Here is an 18,784-nt window from a genome sequence, read left to right on the forward strand (position 1 = left end):
AGCCCACTGTTTACACTAGGGTCCACTTGTGTTGCACACGTGTTGTTCCACAGATTTGAACAAATGTTTAATGACCATCCTGCCTATCCCATAACATAATACCTTTAATATTCTAAGTCAAGTAAAGGGGAGTATTTGCTGTGTGTGTTGTATGTACAGTGAGTTGCAGCTATAAGGGAGTTAAAAGGCCTTACCTGTGCTTGCCCAACTGCCAAAGCCAGGCAGAACACTAGGACAAAGCTTCTTTTCCTACAGAGTGGTCATTCCCAAGCCTTATGTGGCATCTAGAACCCCCAAAGTTTTATAGGACCTGACATCTGAGTTATAGGATATACTATGTATACATTAAGGACTCAGGAGACAGCTCCGTGGATGGTCTTGCAAGCAAGTAGGGAGACCTGTGTTAGAGTCCCATAACCCACATAAAATGTGCTTCTAATTCCAGATGATACAGACCTAGGCAGGTTCCTGTGGCTCACTGGCCAGCCTACTCTGCTTGGCAAAGTCCATGCAAGAAAGTGATGCAATCTGAAGCTTGTCCTATGGCTTCTGAACAAAGACACACACACACACACACACAGGCACACACACACAGGCACACACGTACACACACAGACACACACGTACACACACAGGCACACACGTACACATACAGGCACATGCACACACACAGGCACACACACACACACACACACACACACACACACACACACACACACACAACATGTTGGCCAAATGGATGGCAGGTGAAAACAACTAAAATTCATTATACACATGTATGAGAACTTCAATTTATTTTTTCTAAACTGAATGAATGGTACAAGCCTGGCGTCAGCCTTTGCAAGTAAAATGGATGATTCTTGCACACAGGAAAACACAAACAGAACATGAAGCAGGGAACATAAAAACAAAAAGGGGGATGCTGGAACCCCCTAAAGTTATTTCATTACTATATAATTCACCAGATTTTTTACTTTCAGGGACTTGGTTCACAAGCCGGAAGCATTTTAAGGTGGAAATGCTGACCCCAAGTGGTGACAAGGAGAACTTCAAGTCTGGCCAGTTCAGGAAGCCACTATGCTACTTTGCAAGTAAAAGCATGCTGTTGGCACCATTGATGGATTCATTTGCTGCATTTCTCCTGGGTATAAAACTGAATTTGCTGCCAGGAATCTGGCATTTGTGCTCTACCCAACAATCTAAGACCAGGCTGGGGCTGCTAATGAAGCCCTTTTTTGCATTGCTTTTGTCTTCAGTGCGTGCCCAGGTGTGTGCACACCCATACATGTACATGTGTGCTTGTGTGTGTGTATGTATGTGTGTGCCCATGTGTGTGCCTGTGTTTGTGCCCATGTGCCCACATGTATGTGCACACGTGTGCATGTGTGTGCATTTGTGTGCATGCCTGTGTCTGTGTGTGTGCCTGTATGTGTGCCTGTGTGTGTTCATGTGTGTGAGCCCATGTGTGTCCGTGTGTATGTGTGTGTTTGTCTGTGTATTTGAGGCTTGTAAATGGATGCACCTGAGTACTCACAAGCTCATGTATCAGAGAGAGCAAAATCATTAACCTTAGCTGAAGAAGAGAGAAAATATGAGCTTCCCTCTTTTTTCTATAGAGGGCGCTGCTTTTCTTTTTTTCCTGTGGAAATGGCTAAAACTCACCCCCCCCCCCATCCCCTCATCCTCTCAGCCCAGTATAATGATTACGACCAATCCATTCAGTGACTTCCCTTTCCTGCTTAGGTGGCTCCAGGAGATGTGACATTCTTCAGATTTCTACCCCAGTGTGGAGCCTGGATCTGAGAGACAGGAGCTATCTGTCCTTGTGACATCATGCCATACAGGCCAGCTGATACCTTCTTCTGATGTCCTGTCACCTGCCACCTGGTGAGATCTTGGTGGTGCAAATTTAAAGACCCAACAGTTAAGAGAAGTTCATTCTGGGTCTCCGTCATAGTAGACTTCTATTACAGAGATCAAAGCAGATTTCCATCTCAGCTGCACTCCACAAACATTCTACAGCACCGTTTTCCTTCCTCCTCTCTCCTTCTCTCCCTCCTTCTGTTCCTCCCTCTTCTTCCCACCCCTCACTCTCTTCCTCACTCACTCCTTCACTTGTCCTGGGCAGGCAGCCTCCTCTCCTTTCTTTTTCTGTCCTTCTCTGTTTCTTTCTCTGCCTCTACCCCTTTCTGGGTCCCTGCTCTCCTCCCTGGCTCCCTTCCCCCAATAAACTTCTTTTTATAGTAGGCCTGTTACAGGGCTTGATTGTTCCGGGAGACACCTTGACAGGGCCTGCTGAGATGCTTCTTTCCTTCTGCATCACTTTGTGTTTCATAAAACACAGCAGTGAGGACTTCAAAAGTTAGTCAATTCACAAGAGTGAGGCCCTTAGGAATGAGACTAGTGCCCTTATGTAAGAGACAGAGTGGGACTGGCTGAAATGGATCAAGCCAGGAGAGAGACCTGCATTCAATCCCTGGAACCCATGGAAAGGTGGAATGAGAGAACAGACTTAACTAAGGTGTTCTATGTCCTCCATATGTGCTATCACTCTCACACTCATAGGGACACACATGCATACACGTGCATGCCTGCACACACACACACACACACACACACACTCGAGAAAGAAGTAATCTCTCCATCATGATGAGGGAGACTTTAGCTCAGTGGTTCTCAACCTTCCTAATGGTGAGACCCTTTAACACAGTCCTTCATGTTGTAGAGACCCCCAGCCATAACAATATTTTTGTTGCTGCTTCATAGCTGTAATTTTGCTACTGTTCTGAATCATAATGTAAACATCTGTGTTTTCCAATGGTCTTAGGTGACCCCTGTGAAAGGGTCAGTCTATTTCCAAAGGGGTCACAACCCACAGGTTGAGAACTGCTGATCTAGTGGGAAGAGGGCCATCTGGAAACAAAGAGCTGGCCCCTCACCATGGTACCTCTCCTGGTACCGTGCACCTGGACTTCCCAGCCTCCAAATTCATGAGATAAACTCATGTGCCGTTCGGTTTGATGTGTTTCTGTTAGAGTCGCCTGAATTTAGGAGATAGCATAATGACCCTGGAGACTACAGCAGATGAAATTCACCTAGTTGTCCAATCAGAGCTGTGGTCTCTTCCCTCAGAAGAAATTGTTCTGGATCTTCTGTTTTTAAGATGATTATTCTTTGCAGCCACCACGATGTTGATGCCTAAAAAGAATCGGATTGCCGTCTATGAACTTCTTTTTAAGGAAGGCGTGATAGTTGCCAAAAAAAGATGTCCACATGTCCAAACACCCCAAGCTGGCAGACAAGAATGTGCCCAACCTTCATGTAATGAAGGCCATGCAGTCTCTCAAGTCTCCAGGCCACATGAAGAGACATTTCTATTAGCTTAAAAGGAGGGTGTCCAGTATCTCTGAGATTATCTGCACCTACCTCCAGAGATCGTGCCCTCCACCCTGTGCTGAGGCTGTCCTGAAACTGGCAGGCCTTGGCCCAAAGGTCCAGAGAGTGAGCAGACTGCAAGATTCACAAGAGGGGAGACAGATAGACACTTACAGAAGGAGTGCTGACCCCCTGGAGCTGACGGGAAAGCTGAGGCTGGGGCTGGCTCAGCAAACAAATTCCAGTTTAGAGGCTTCGGTCTTGGATGTGATCAGCCACCTCAGTAAAGTTGGAGACTATGTTGTATTGAATAAACTTTAAAGAAAAATGAAACAAAACAAAAAAGATGATTATACTCATAAAAATGCTATCATTATTTGTGTGTTCATGGTGTATGTGTGAGTCCATGTGCCCATGTGTGCAAATATGGAGGCAGGAAGAAAGTCTGTAGTGTCCTGGACCTCACTGGTTTTTTTTTTTGTTAGACTAGCTGGTCCAGCAGCCCTCACCATGCTGGGGTTACAGGTGTGACTAGCCATGCCTGGCTTCTTACAAGGGCGCTGGGGATCCGAACTCAGGTCTTCATGTTTCCATGGCCAGTGCTTTTACCCACTAATCCATCTGCCCGGTTCCTTCCCAGTTCCTTCTCTACCTTTTCTATCAGAGCCTCAGCTTACCAGCAGGGTGAAAGGTCACTTCTGCTGCGAAGCAAACGGTTGCCCCAGAGAGTGTGTTTGAAAGGAGCCGACCTCCTGTGCACCACAGAAACATGTAGTTACACACACACACACACACACACACACACACACACACACACGATATTTGGCACATGATGCAAGCTAAGCTAGTGTCTCTACAACCTTCTAAATTGAATCTAACTTTTACTCAAATTTTAAAAAGGAAAGGCTTATTCATAGGTCTGTATTTTGAAAAGGACCTGAAAATTATTTCACACACACACACACACACACACACACACGGCTCACATGGACACACATCAACTCACACACACAACACTCCGGCACACACTGAAAACGAAGGTAATAAAAAAAATGGGGGCTTTATTAGCTGCCTAGTGTTAGATTGTTGGGCAGAGCACGGAATTTCTCTTTTTGAGAAACACTTAAACATTTAAAATAAAGTCTCAAGGTTGCTGAGTTAAGGACTCAGCTTGGCATCACATGCACGGACTGTGTCTACAGGGCGGTTGAACCCCCTTTTCCTCCCAGGTGTTGATAAAAGACTTGTGTTTCCTGGCTAGGAATGAGGGGAGCGGTTGGCTGTATCACCAGAAAAAAAACAGCCTTAGAGAAATGGTTTGGCACCACTGCTCGTGGGCCTGAGCCCCCCGCCCTTCTGCACCTGTGTCAGGAGCGGACACAGATGCTGTCAGTCTCTCTGGACAGAAATAGAAATGGTACCCTTAGGTGTGTAATCAGGAGTTCATGTATGTGTAGGATGCTCGGCCCTCCGGGCCAGTGAAGGCTATACTCTAGAGAGATAAGCGACACTTGCCTGTTTATAGAGTGGTAGGTAGGGGCAGAAGACAATTCAAATGTATATTAGCAGTGTGTTTTTTGAGGAAGTCTGCAGGAGTTGAGATGAGGGATGTGTGTGTGGGTCAACATCTCTGGGGCAGTGGGAGAATACTGGTCAGGAGGAATCACAATAGACACAACACAAGCAGCTATTGCTGTGTTGAGCTAAGGTGTTGAGGCATTCTCTCTGAGCCATCAGCCTCCTGCCTGAGGGGCTGGGGAGTCTTTGTCAGCATCCTCTACAGAGAGGGTCAGTGACTTGGCTGTCTGCGTTGGAGAGAAGGTACATGGCTAAGAGGCTGGGCATGATCAGGGGATCTGTAGTGTTGTCAGTTTCTGTTAGCTAGCCATCACACCTCCCCACTTAAGACAGCTCAAACTCCTAGAGCTACCATTATTCCCATAGTTTTAGGTCTCCTCCCCCCCCCCCACCCCCAAAACTCAGAAAAGAAAAACCAAAACCGTTTAATGGATCTCTTCAAGCCACGAAGGTCAGATGCACACCAAGTTCAGTTTAACGCCACACAATTTTTACTGTGTTCGTTAACAGTTCTATTTTGTCTTTCAATTTATTGTCTAAAGACCGCAGAAGTTGCTTTTGAAATTGCTTCTTTCTGATTTGACTGCCTAGCTCAGCAAGTTTGTCCTCAAATCCCCATTCCTACTGCCTGACAGTTCAAGAGCTTTTAATGTTCACCTGCCGTATGTACTGCTCTCTGAGCCCGTACTCATGTCTTATCAGCAGTCCAGAGGGAGAGGACATTTAGCTGGTCGCCTCAAGAGTTTATTGAGCAAAAGAGAGGCTGGAAAAGATTTAAGAGAGAGTGTGGAGTAGTGGTGATGAAGAACCCTGTATTAGGATTTTGGAAATGTTTGTAAGTGGAATCAAATAGTCCTGGAAGTCAAGACAAAGTTGCAAGCCAGGCATCCAGGATCAAGAGAAAGGCAGAAAGACAGAAGTTCAAAGTCATCCCTGGCCACAAACTGAGTTCAAGGCAGTTCAGCCTGGCCACAGGAGACCCCCCTTCAAGAAGAAAAACAAAAATCAAGAAGGGGAGTGGGCTGGAGATACAAATGCAAAAGAAGCCAGGAATGGCAAGGCTGGAGGGCTCTGCAGGCTCCTAGGGCCTTGGCTGAGAAGCCCTCCTCACAGCCAGTGACCAACAAATCCCTCAGCCTGTGGTCTGGGGCTGTCATCCTACTTGTGACTCTGTTCCCACTCCTTGTCTGGTCTTAGTTCACATCTCAGGACTATCATCTCTTAATTGCTTCCCTCTTTCTTCTCCGATTCATCCTTGCCTAGTTATCTTCATGAGGTGCCATATTGCTCAGTGGGCCTCCGTTCAAACTCATTTCAACAGCTCCACGTTCTGCAAACAAAACCCCAACTCTCTTATTTAGATCTTTCCTGTGTGCAACTGCCTGTCCCTCCTCACATCCAGAGTGTGGGGGTTGGGGGGGGGTGCTGTGCTCAAGCTGTAGCCTACTCATTTTGTGTTCCTCTGGAGTTCAATATTTGTGGTTGGATGAAAACTAGATGCCACCAGTACCGCCATGTGGACACTGACTGCTCTTCCAGAGGTCATGAGTTCAATTCCCAGCAACCACATGATAGCTCACAACCATCTGTAATGAGATCTGATGCCTTCTCCTAGTGTGTCTGAAGACAGCAACAGTATATTCACATACACTGAAATAAATACTAAAAATCTGAAAAAAAAAAAAGAAATACAGAATGTTCTTGTATTTAGGCACTCAAAGGATAAATATTACTGCGGATGGCTTCTCAATGACAAGAAGCATACATCCTGAAACTTTTTGCCCTTCGAGAAACTCTACAGTTTTTCCCAGTGGGGCAGTTCTACGCTCCAGAAGACAGCTGCTGTGTAGAGCCAAGAACAGCTGTGCAGTCAACAGAGGAAGCTGGCACTCGCTCAGAAAAAAAAAAAAAAAAAAAAAAACCCAAACCAAAACAAGACCTTGCCTGCAGTTGGATGGCAAAGTTCCCAGACATAAAGAGGAGCCGTGAAGTGTTTGATATAAAAGAATATAAAACCGCCGGAAACAGACATCTCCTCTCCTAAACCGACTCCCTCCATGTGTGCAAAGAACAACGGGGCTCAAGGTAAAAATAGTGTTTGTGGATGAGAGGAGATGCATTGGTCCATCCAGGGAAAGGCTGCAGCCTGCCAGGCTCTTTCCTGTACAGTGGAGGGCTCTAAGGACAGTCAGGTAGATGAGTGACCCAGGAGAGAAGAACAGGCTGGCGATGCAGATGTGGGGTCAATACTAAACCCAGAGGAGAAGCAACCACTCAGGAATGGCAGAATGGTGGCCAGTGGCCAGATGTGCCCTTCACTTCCTCATCCCTGTTACGCCATATGCAGGCTGGAGAGTCAGTCCTGCCAGCTAGCATGGAGTGGCAGGGTGGGGAACACAGGGAGAACCGTGAGTGGTGCCCACGCGGGTCGGGCAGGCGGAGGAAGTTTTGTCTTATGAGGCTGTGAAGGTCAGTACTCTGTTGTTGCTCTACAAGTTGGAAGCGGAGGAGCTTGCTGGTGACAGAAATTGTCCAGGCAGACACACTCGACAAATGACAAGTGGCTCAGGCTTGTCTAGACCAGGGTCACTGATACGCCTTATTGAGTCAATAGATTGTCTAAGTACTGCGCAAAACAACAAACAGAATAGGGCCAAGCTGGGCTCCAGACTCAACAAGCCAAGCAGGATTCTTTACTGCAGGGATCCATGGGGTGTTAGACATTTTAATATTCATTGCATAGAGTTTGTCTGATCCCCCTGACTTAACTCACTACAGAATCATCCTCATCAACACCGACTTTATCATCAGTCATCAACAGAGTCTCACTGTATAATCCATGCTGGCCTCAAACTCATGACCCTGCTGCCTCGATTTCCCCGTTTCTGGGATCACAAGTGTGCTCCACCATACCCAACACTGAAGACTGTTTTGTTTGTCTTGGAACATCTTCCTGAAGCCCTGGGATCCTTGCAGATTTCTTCACCCTCCCTAAGATGCAGAGTCTACCTTGAGCAGCACGGGCAGAAATATGGGTGAAGTGTGCAGTAGAGACACAGGGACATGAAGAGGGAAAAAGAGAAGTCACGGCCTTTTAGTTAACAGCATTGTCCTGAGCAAGCACTGCATGCCAATATTTTTGTATTTATTTAGTCTTCATCCACACTCACAAGACAGAAACCACTAGAACCTCGCTGAGCACATAAGGGAATTGAGGCACAGAGAAGTCCGGCAACACAGCTGTGGGTATGTCTGTAGCTGATAATGCTGGGTGTTGTGGGCAGGAAATAAAAATGGTAGGAGCAGGAAGGGCCCCCAGAAAAGCCCAGGAAACCCCTCCATCACTTTGCCCCTCCAGATCAGGTTTGGAAGTATGGGTTAGTATGGTTCAGGGAAACCAGACCTCCTAGTGTGTCCACACATGACCAACTGAGATAGCTTCCCAGACCCACGTTTCACAATCTTCAAGACACTTCATGAGCAGAGTTTGATTCATTTCAAAAATGACCAGCATGCTTCCAGGACCCCAGACCCATTTTAGGATGATTCTGAGCAGTTTTCCGCCTCCCTCCATTGGCTGTGGCTCTGTAGTTCATTTTCAGCTGTTACAGCAAACCATCTGAAACTGAGTAATTTATAACACTTATTTTGGCTAACAGTTTGGGAGGGCAGGAATTCACTGAACATAGACAAGGCTGCATTCTTCTTCCCATGGTGGGAACAGAAAGGCAAGTGAGTGTGTGTGTCAGGGATGAATTGTGAAGGGTGGCTTTACTTTTTAACAACCCACTGTCATGATAACTAGCTGCATCCAACCTGTGACAAAGGCACTAATTTTTTTTGATGTCTAGTTGCCCCTCCAGGCTTCACCTCCCAACAATGCTCTAACAGCAATAAAATTCCCATATAGGTTTAGAGGGTAAAAACTATTTTCAAATCACAGTACAAAGGCTTCAAACTATGTGATGCTATTGTGAAGGACCCCGTGACTCAGAAAAATGGGATTAGGAGCCCCATACGTCATCTCCAAAGTTGATTAGGGTGAGATTCCTAAACGGTTCTAACTCTAACCTCTGTTTTCCTCAACATCAGAGCCCTGGATCAGTGGAGTATTATTGCCTGACAGTCAGGCAGGACTTCACACAGGATGAAGCAGACTTCACACAGGATGAAGCAGAGATAAGTCCACCCTCTGTCCAGCTCACTTAAAATAATCTCACCACCCTTGAGTCACCAACGTGTAAACACAAGAGAACAATTTAAAAGTAATTTATTGTTGGAGCTAAAATACAGTTCTTGTCTATCGTAGGAATCTGTTAAACAATAGCCAAGCATGGTGTGTAGTACCAGTTGCTCCAAGAGGTGGAGTTGGGAAGGGCCCTGTAAACTGCTGAGTTAGACAAGCCTGGGAAACATACTAGACTCTGTCTCAAAGAAAAATAAATAAACATAGAAAGGAATGGAAAGGAGAGGAAGGGACAAAGTAAATCTGTAAAAGAAAAATGCACAAAGAGAAAGCTAAAAATCCTGGCTAATCCCCATGAGCAGTGGGATCCACTGTTCCGACGTAGGCTTGCCACAGGCCTGCTTCCTTACTCCTCTCTATTTGAACTGGTCGCCAAATATTGTGAACTGGTTTTGTAATTATTAGATTCTGGACATTTACCTGTGCTGATAACTAGCATATGGCACGGCTTAAGGTGGCTACAAGTGTCCTGTCACCCTTTATCCAACAGCTGGCTAATAGACAACTCGTGTTGCTTCTAAACCCTACGTACAGATCAGGCCATGATGAGCTGCCTGGTATGTACATCTTTGTGAGTCTCTCTTCAGATAGAGTATGCCTCCAGTGGTGTGGCTAATACCCTGCCTGCGCCTCTGCTCTCATTGTACACTGTGCTAAAGATTCAGTTAGGTGTTTCATACAGTGGGCATGTCAGAAGAGAGGATTTACCATAGAAGACTTCTTTAATGGGCAGTGGAAATCTTGGAGGTTAGGAATCAGAAAAGGACTCTGATACAGCTCAGAGTGACTGTAGGAAATGCGTCCCATTCTTGGGTGCAGCAGTTGGTAATGTGATACTTGGATAATTTAACACTTTTATAAAGTATAGATCTGACTGAGCTAAGATGACCCTCTGAGCAGAATAGAAGTTACTATTGGCTCCTATTTAATGTTTTCCTCTGTGCCAAGCCTTCTGTACGGGGGTGGAATGGGCTACCTCAGTTCTTGCTTTAGATGTGGGGAAACAGGTTTAAGGAAGTGAAGAGAATGTGCAAGGCCTCCCAGCTGTGCAGATGGGATCTTACACATCCCTGGCTGCATCCTTGTGCTATTGTCTGTCCCCGTTGCTGCTTCTGTGGTCTTACGTTACTATGGGGATGTTACCACCCCGGGCCCTGGCTAGAGTACTGCCTTGTTCATGCTGTCAGATCACTGGGAGGCTAAGACTAATTCCATCATGTAGCAGTCTGAAACCAAGCATCTAACAGAGGGTCAAAGCGGGGCTTGTCTCCACTTGGTGATCTCCATCAAGCAAACATTGCACCCCAGTCTTAGGGAGACTGGGCACAAAAGGCCCCTCCAGATGATTAAGTCTCTTTTGCTACATTTCAGTGAACACCATCAAGGTCTCTACCACACAAGAAGCCCAGTCTATACTTTGACAGGTGTGAATACTCAAAAGCGTGTGTGTGTGTGTGTGTGTGTGTGTGTGTGTGTGCGCATACACATGTATATTTGGTGTCTTTTGAGACAGGGTTTTTTCGGTGTAGCCTAGCCACTTTGGAATTGACTCTATAGACCAGGCTGACCTTGAACTCAGAGATCCGCCTGCCTCTGCCTCCGAAGTGCTGGGATTAAAGGCGTGTGCCACCACCTCCTGGCTAAGAGCATACATTTTTAATTTTGAAATTTTTCTTATATTTTAGTGTGTGTGTGTGTGTGTGTGTGTGTGTGTATGCACATGTGTGTATCCGGGTGCTTCTATGGAAATCAAATGACAACTTGTGAGAATCAATTTCATGTCCACTGTGCTAGCCACTGTGACAAAGCTCAAGTCTCAAGGCCGGGAAGCCCCTTTGTTCACTGAGCCATCTCACTGGCCCCAAGAGCATATGCATTTTGAAGTCAGACAAACCTGACTCTGGGTCCTGACTCAGCCATTTCTTAGTTGTGGCTACTTACTGGTCCTGTGGCCTTGAGCAAGCTGCTTACGGGGCTGAGGCTCTTCTCTGCTGCTTCTCGCTGCCCATATGGAACTTTGTGGACACTGACAACCCTCCCCCATTCTGTGGGTATCTAGCTGACAGTGTGGTCTTATAAGAATTCAGTCAGCAAAGGATTTTAGGTCTTTCCTGGGTCCTGCGGTAGGTATTCCAGAAGCGAGACCTGTGAAGTAATGTAAGATGAATGTAAGTAAGATGAAGGTTTCATTTTGCACAGAGAGCTATGAAAATGCCCCTAACTTTATGGTAGTGACTGTTCTCCGAAGCCCAGCTCATCTCAGAGACCAATGTTAGTTATGAAGTGGCCGCTCTCTGGAAACTCAGTACACTGAAAACACAAAACCAAACCGCCACAACAAACTAAGATGCATCACATTTGAAGTCAGAAGAACTGCATTCACGATCTCCTTCACCCCTTACTCTGTGATCTGCAGTGGCCGAGCCTCAGCTTTCCTCATCTATAAAGTGTGCTCACACACAGGAACCTGGGGTCCTGTGCCCACCACAAATCGATAGTAATTAAAGCAGCAGAGCAGAACGGAGATTGAAAAAACATAGTTATGGGCTTGTTGGGGGAAAAAAAAAAGTCACCATGGGGGCTGCAGAGATGGCTCAGTGGTTAAGAGCACTGGCTGCTCTTCCAGCAGACCAGAGTTCAAATCCAAGCAACCACACAGCAGCTTACAACTGTCTGTAATTCCAGTTCCAAGGAATCTGACACCAATGCACATGAAATAAAAATAAGTAAATTGTTTTTTTAAAAAAGTGAGGAGCAGAGTGAGAAATTCAGATGCCATCCATGTGAAATCACATATGTAACACACCCGTGCAGTGCCATGTAGACATCCAGTGTACTGTGATGTGCGTCCAAGAGAAAGAATAGAAGCAAGCTAGAGTAAAGCAGGAATCAATAAAGTCAGCAGGGGCCAGGTTGATGACTCAGTGGGGATAGAAGCTTGTTACAAACACTGATGACCCAAGTTTGATTCCTGGGAAAATGCCTCTGACTTCCACACTGATGTCGTGGCATGCACACACATACTCCCTTGCCCAGTAAGCAAATATAATAAATTTTTTAAAATGGCTTTTAAAATGCAACCTAAAGGGCTTGAACACATTTAGAGGTAAGTACTCAGCCAACGGTGGGTTCCCAGTCTCTTCACAAGTTTCTTCTTAGGTATTGCAGAGATCAAGCGTATGAAAACCTAAGTTCACTATCTTTCCGTCAAGAGCTCCATCGTGGGGAAAGGACCTGGTCAGAGTGAGACATTCCTTCAGCAGGAAGTTGTCACCAGGGTGACAGATATGAAGCAGGCTTCAGAGTCTGCTGGTGAGATGACATCAGAGCCCTTATTCAGGAGACACTACCTGATGGCATAGACAGGGCCAGACAGCCTGCTTCCATGGATCCACTGCAAGCAGTCCACCTGAGTCCTCGGAAGAAGAGACCTAGGCAGATGGGCGCCCCGGGGGCCTCCACACCTCACGATGTCCGATTTGGAGACTTGGTCCTCTTCATTTTGGAGAAGAAGATGGGAACAACTCGAAGAGCCTTCCTCATGGAGCTGGCCCGAAGGAAAGGGTTCAGGGTGGAAAATGAACTCAGGTAGGACAGCCTTGGTCACTTTTCAAGCATGTAGGAACCCTGAGGACATCCCCAAGGGACCCAAGGGGCTGGCTGGCTAAGGAAGACAAGATGAGTGGAGGCTAAATGAGATTATATAGAACTAATTGGTACCAAGAGATAATATTTAAAAAAAAAAAATGTCTTCCTGTGACTGACTCTGAGATGAAGTTTCAGGGATGATAACCAGAAACCGAGTCAGAAAACTTCACATTGAAACCACTGGATTCCATTCTGTAACAAACTGAACCAACACCATTGGGATCAATTTTTTACGTTGCTACTTTGGAGCATGGAGAGGGGTCTGATTGTCTGCCTCTGACTTATACACACCTGCTGTGCTAAGGGTCTGTGGTGGGCTAGGCTGGGATGGCTTGCCACGGGTACCTTAGTGGCCTTGGTGATGGTTTTCCACAGAGTGGTCCAAGTGGGCTTCAGGAAGAGATACTGGTAAAAGATGTTTGTGTAGGGGTGACAGATGGCACTGCAGTGTGATATGATCAGGGTCTAAGCAGGGAGGTGATTGAAGCTACCATTTGAACTAGACCCTCAGTAAGAACCAGTTATCACTGGTTTTTCTGACTGTTCTATGTGTTCACTATCTTGAATCAATAAAGATAATCAAATCTATTTAGAAAGTTCCAGTAAAGGGCCCGATGTACATGATGGCTGCACACAGAAGTGTTGGGGTTACAGTAGGAGTATGGGGGATCTACTCAGTTCACTGCCTGCGACTGTGCAAGCTGGGAGGGGATGCTGAGCATACTATGTCAGAGAGGATACGACTTTTACACTTCGGATTTGGGGTCTTAAGTCTTTGACTTTAAAAGAAAGTTGTCAAACATTTCTTGCTGGTGAAATACTGGCTTTGAAGTGTTGTGGAGATACACTTCCAAGGTCAGTACTCAGGAATGTCACATACCACGTGCCCAGCTGAGGGGACATTTGATCTTTTGCTAACATGTCCCCAATCAAAAATTCCTGAGGTTCTGAGCTTCTCTCTTTTCTGAGTCTTTGTCACATGCTCTCCTATTTTTTGTTTTAAAGTCAAATTATAGACACTCTCAACTTTGTTCCCTAATGTTCTTTTCACATGATCCAATATTTCAACTCGTTGTTGAGCATAACTAATCTGTGAGACTTACATACAGTGTTAGCTTTAAAAGAGAAAGAGATTAGATAGGTAAAGGAGGGGAGGATAAAACAGAAAAAAATGTTCAAAGAGAAATTTAAAAACAGAAATCAAAAGTACTAGCAGCTACAAAGCTGCTTTTCATGGTAAAGAAACTGAACAGGGACCAGCAGGGAAGCAAGAGCCGTCAGGCGGGATACCACTTACTCAGAAAGCTCTCTGGTAAAAGGTCCAAGCTTCTGGTGGAGACCCACGGACTGAGTCCCCAGTGGAGCAAACTGGCTGAGGCAAGTGTCTGGGGGCGATGATCAGGAAGCGAGTGACTTTGTTGGTGAGGTGAATCAGCTCGGTGCCCCAGATGCCAGCTGCCAGAACCATGCCAGCTGCTCAGGAGGCAGAGGAAATGGGTGAGCAAGCTGTGGCCATGCCCATGATGGAGCCAAGTTCTCAGGCTGAGAGCACAGACGCATTCAACACACGTGTGTGCTGTAGAGGAAGATGAACCACAGGAAGCAGAAGCCCCGGCGCTAACAGAATTTCTGTGCCCAGATAGAGAGTCATTAATTACTGTAGGGAGAACCTTTAGACTTCACCTCCTGGCTCTGGCCCTTCCCAGTTAAGCAGTACAATCCCCCTTTTCTCCCTAACCATGGCATCCAGATCAATATTCTGGATATATATATATATATATATATATATATATATATATATATATATATATATTATATAATATATATGCTGAGGTGAGAGTAAGGATGTCAGAATCCTTTGATAAACTTCACCATAGTACAAGTGTGAGTCTGGTTAACTAGTTAGATCCATTGGCCTGTACAGCCAAACCAAAAGAAGGTTGTTTCTCCACCATATAAACTAGGTCAGACTACAGAAACAAGCAGAACAAAGACAGGAAAGCAGCCATGAAAAGGCTATAAGCAGTTATCTGGTGTGGGAGGGTGTATGCTCATATTTTCTGTCTTCCATTTTTTTTAATGAGAAATATATTTGTTTGTTGAAACAGGGTCTCTCTAGATGTCCTGGCTGTCCTGGAACTCACAATGTAGACTAGGCTGGCCTTGAACTCACAGAGTTCCTCCTGCCTGTCTCCCTAGTGCCTCCATACCTGGTCTTTGACATGGATTTAAATCTGAGTACCACTTAGAGGCCTGCTGCACATGGAGGCATATGCAGATGGTTGAGAGCTGCCCTGTGGGTGCTGGTAATCAAACCTACGAGATGGCTCAGTGGGTAAGCGTGTCTGCTGCCCAGCCTGACAACCTGACTTCAATCCCTGGGAACCACACAATGGAAGGAAAGAAGCAATTCCCACGAGTCATCCTCTGACTTCTCCACATACACCAGAAATGAATGTTTAAAAAAAGAATCTTTAAGTTTGCTGCTGAAGAGATGGCTCAATGGCTAAGGACACCGATTGCTCTTCTAGAGGACCCAGCTTTGCTTCCCAGCACCCACAGGGCATCTCTCAACCCTCTGCAACTCGAGTTACAGGATATCTGATGCTTCCGCGTGCAGCAGGCTTCCAAGAGGTACACAGACTTACATCCAGGCAAAACACATATATACCCATTAAAATGGATGAGCAGGTGAAACCACTTGCTCTACAAGCCCGACAGCCTAGATTTAACCCTTGGAACCCCAGTCAAGGAGGAAAGAAACCAACTCTACAGAGGTGATTTCTGACCCCCACATGGGCACCATGTCATATGCTAATGTTCATGTACATTCCCAATGATCTCAGTTACTGTTAATGATGATGAATTAAAAGGAAAAATGTCAAGGCTACTGACTAACAGTAATGGCTACACTTCTTTCTTAGCTTGTAAAATTCAAAGCCTAAGGCAAGGAGAATGCTATGCTCTGGAACAGGCTAATGTCAGTAGCTCCTGTATACTTTTGGCTGCCAAGAGGACCAGTCTTGGTTCCTACCTTACCTGAGATCCTCGGTGTACTGAACTCTCTGAATTGATTCTCTTCTCTCCAACGCAAATGTGTCATTTTTGAGTGGGATGCCCAGTTAGTCTATGTCCCATAGGAAGCTGGTTTCTAAAACATGAAAGGAAAGAGTTGCTAAGTTGCTTGGGTAGTTTTGAATATCGAAGAACAGAATATTGAATTTATTCTGTCACTGGCATCCTAGACTTCAGAGCATGTGGCTAACTTCAGCTCTCCTAATACAGGCTTAATATAGGAACCAAGATCTCCTGTTTTCCACTCCCTGATTGCATCCTGAGTTCACATAGAGTGAGATACTTGAAGGCTTTCATCTATTATCTACCCTTCTCTGTAAATACTTTTGCTAACTCCCCCCGTGTCTTGAAACAAATCATTGCAGTCAAGGCAGCAGGATATGTAGTTTAGAAGGATGGTGCTCCATCTTTCTATCCATTCAGGAGCTTCATACTTGCTAACACTGCTCAAGTTGTTGCAAATGTACCAGAGGACAGCATTGTCTTGCCAAGTCCATCACAGCTTGCCTGCAATGGAAGATTCTGCCTTTGCTGAAACCATCACAGAAGCCTCTGAGTGCCTGCTCTGCACAATGTATGTGGAGCTCTGGACAAACAAGATAGAAGAAGACGTGAGCCTTGTAAGCAAAGAGTTTACAATGAGATAAGGGAATCAGGAATTATATCTTTTATCTTAATTTCTTTTCTGAAAAGCATTTACTTTTATCTTTGTGTATCAATTAATGATTTGCCCATATGTAAGTATATATGTATGTATATATGCCACATGGGTGCAGTGCCTTCAGATACCAGAAGAGGGTGCTGGATGCTCTGGAACTGGGTTTACAGGCGGTTGTGAGTCATGTCACATGTCAGCTCTGGGAATCGAACCTGGATCCTCTACAAGGGCAGCAAATGCTCTTAACCACGGAGCCAACTCTCCAGCCCCTTGGTTTCTTTTCTTGTTCCGATAAAGTATGCTGACAAGAACAACTTAAGGAAGAAAGGGGTTAGAGCTCACAGTTTACAGACCATCATATCAAGGAAGTCATAGCAGCAGAAGCTTGAGAGAGCTGGTCACCTCACACCTGACCAGGAACAGAAAGCAGTTAATACCTTACGTGTTGTCATGTGACTGCAGACAGAATGTGACTGAAAACTATCTTTGGCCTCCACAACAACTCATTCCTTTCAGACAGCTTGTAATGGCTGTGTGTTATCTAGCCTGGCTGCCTCTGCTCCCTGTCTGTTCACTGTTTCACCTTTGTAACAGGACTCGTTATCTCAGAGCATTTGCCTTCAAAGCCCACGGGGATCTCATGGTAATACATGATTTCAAAAATTATAAGCTTCAAGTTAATGAGAAGTTTTATAACACTGTTAAAGGTAGTTAAGGAATCGGGTGAGATCCCGGCCAGGGCTGGAATAGGAAAACCAACCTTTAGCTGCCTTGCTTTCAGGGGTTCTAACACACAGTGGTTGCTCACAGAACTGGCAGAGCTGGAATTGGGGTGGGTTAAGCTGGCTTCTTTAAGCAGCTTAGTTTAACTGTAAACATGGCTAATGTCACTGTTTACAAAATATCCATCAGAACATGCCCCAGGTGACAAAGACCATCCGTGAGAGATAAAACTCGCACTGGAAAGAGTGGTGGATAACAATGGCTACCTCTCTAGTTCATATGAGGCTTCTTTAATTATATGGAGTGAGGCACTGCCAGCCAGTAGTGGCAGAGTGGTATATGAGAAAAATACTCAGAGCTAAGATTTGTGAGTGATTTCTTGAGCCCCACCTGATAATCCTAGCAATATTTTGAACTTCTGCATGAAATTATACTTGTCACATACATTCTAGTTAACATATAATAACTTCATATATCTATGGTGTCCAGAACAATAATTGAATACGCATATGTAACATGTAAGGATCAAATTGTTTCTGTCTCTTTATAGCTCCATCATTTCTGTGTGCCTAGAGCCACCACGTACCTCCTTCCTAAGTCCCCACGATGTAAACAAAGGGCTATTGTGAACTCTGTGTGTGTGTGTGTGTGTGTGTGTGTGTGTGTGTGTGTTTCAGGAGGGTGAACATTACAACTTATTTCTTTTAAATGTATTTTGCTTGCTCACCTCATATGGCTGATGTGACGACTAAGTTTTATACGCACCCCCACACACACACCCCCCACACATGGTAGTTTGTCATACTTGCAAATGCTGTAGAGACTCTACAGCGTGCTTTTCATGCACCCGTTTTTTTGTCGTTGTTGTTTGTTGTGTCCCAGGAGCTCCTCTGCCCCTGGGCATTCCCAAAGCCCATGTCAGAGGCAGGGCTTACATAGAGGCAGACTAGACAAGGAGATGCAAGGCAGAGCCAGGCAGTGAGAATGTTTGGCAGAGGCAGCATTGCTTGCAAGATGGACCTCAGGTCTTCTGCACTCACCCTGGGGTTCGGGGCAAAGCCCAAAGAGCCCAGAGCAGTCGGTGGCCTCCTGCAGATCTTCCTCCTGGGTGTGCAGCTACAGCAGCTATTTTTAGACTTAGGATAGCTCTAACCTCCTGCAGTCTTGTAGTGCAGACATTCAACATAAAATAGGAAGACAAAAATTATACCCAAGGGGGCTTCTTGGGCAGATATGTTAGAGGGTTTCTTCATTCATATCTCTGCCCTTTGGAGGAACTGTTTCCCTTTCAGTATGGCACCCGTTCAGATACTCCATCTCTTTTTTGTTGGCATGACATCCGTTCAGATAATCCTTCTGTGGGGAGGATGAAAGAGACCTGAGCAGGGAACTCCTCTGCTCTGGAACAAGCACTGAGTCACAGATGCTAAACTCATGGCTACTCAAAATCATGGCTTTGGGTCAAAAAAGATCTGTGATCA

General features: G+C 45.5%; 1 protein-coding gene, 1 long non-coding RNA gene and 1 pseudogene across 3 annotated transcripts in view; 2 read left to right on the top strand and 1 right to left on the bottom strand.

Moving 5' to 3' along the window:
* The first annotated feature begins 1,695 nt into the window (after window positions 1-1,695).
* Window positions 1,696-3,747, top strand: LOC143441164 (small ribosomal subunit protein eS10 pseudogene; annotated as a pseudogene).
* A 5,512-nt stretch (window positions 3,748-9,259) lies between these two features.
* LOC143436718 (uncharacterized) lies at window positions 9,260-14,585 on the bottom strand. The gene is made up of 4 exons (XR_013106547.1): window positions 14,145-14,585; window positions 12,550-12,746; window positions 12,314-12,433; window positions 9,260-11,344 (listed from the first exon to the last, which is right to left on the bottom strand). It is a non-coding gene; the product is annotated as an uncharacterized LOC143436718 (long non-coding RNA).
* Window positions 12,464-18,784, top strand: part of Dntt (DNA nucleotidylexotransferase) — a 28,863-nt gene continuing 22,542 nt past the window's right edge. The window contains exon 1 of one of the 2 annotated variants that reach the window (XM_076920985.1): window positions 12,464-12,787. In XM_076920985.1, coding sequence (XP_076777100.1) covers window positions 12,585-12,787 — 203 coding nt within the window. In that variant the 5' untranslated portion in view covers window positions 12,464-12,584. The remainder of the gene's footprint in view (window positions 12,788-18,784) is intronic. The other variant, XM_034520952.2, reaches the window with a different exon arrangement.

This window comes from Arvicanthis niloticus, chromosome 1 (assembly GCF_011762505.2).
Source record: "Arvicanthis niloticus isolate mArvNil1 chromosome 1, mArvNil1.pat.X, whole genome shotgun sequence".
In the NCBI taxonomy this organism is placed as follows: Eukaryota; Metazoa; Chordata; class Mammalia; order Rodentia; family Muridae; genus Arvicanthis; species Arvicanthis niloticus.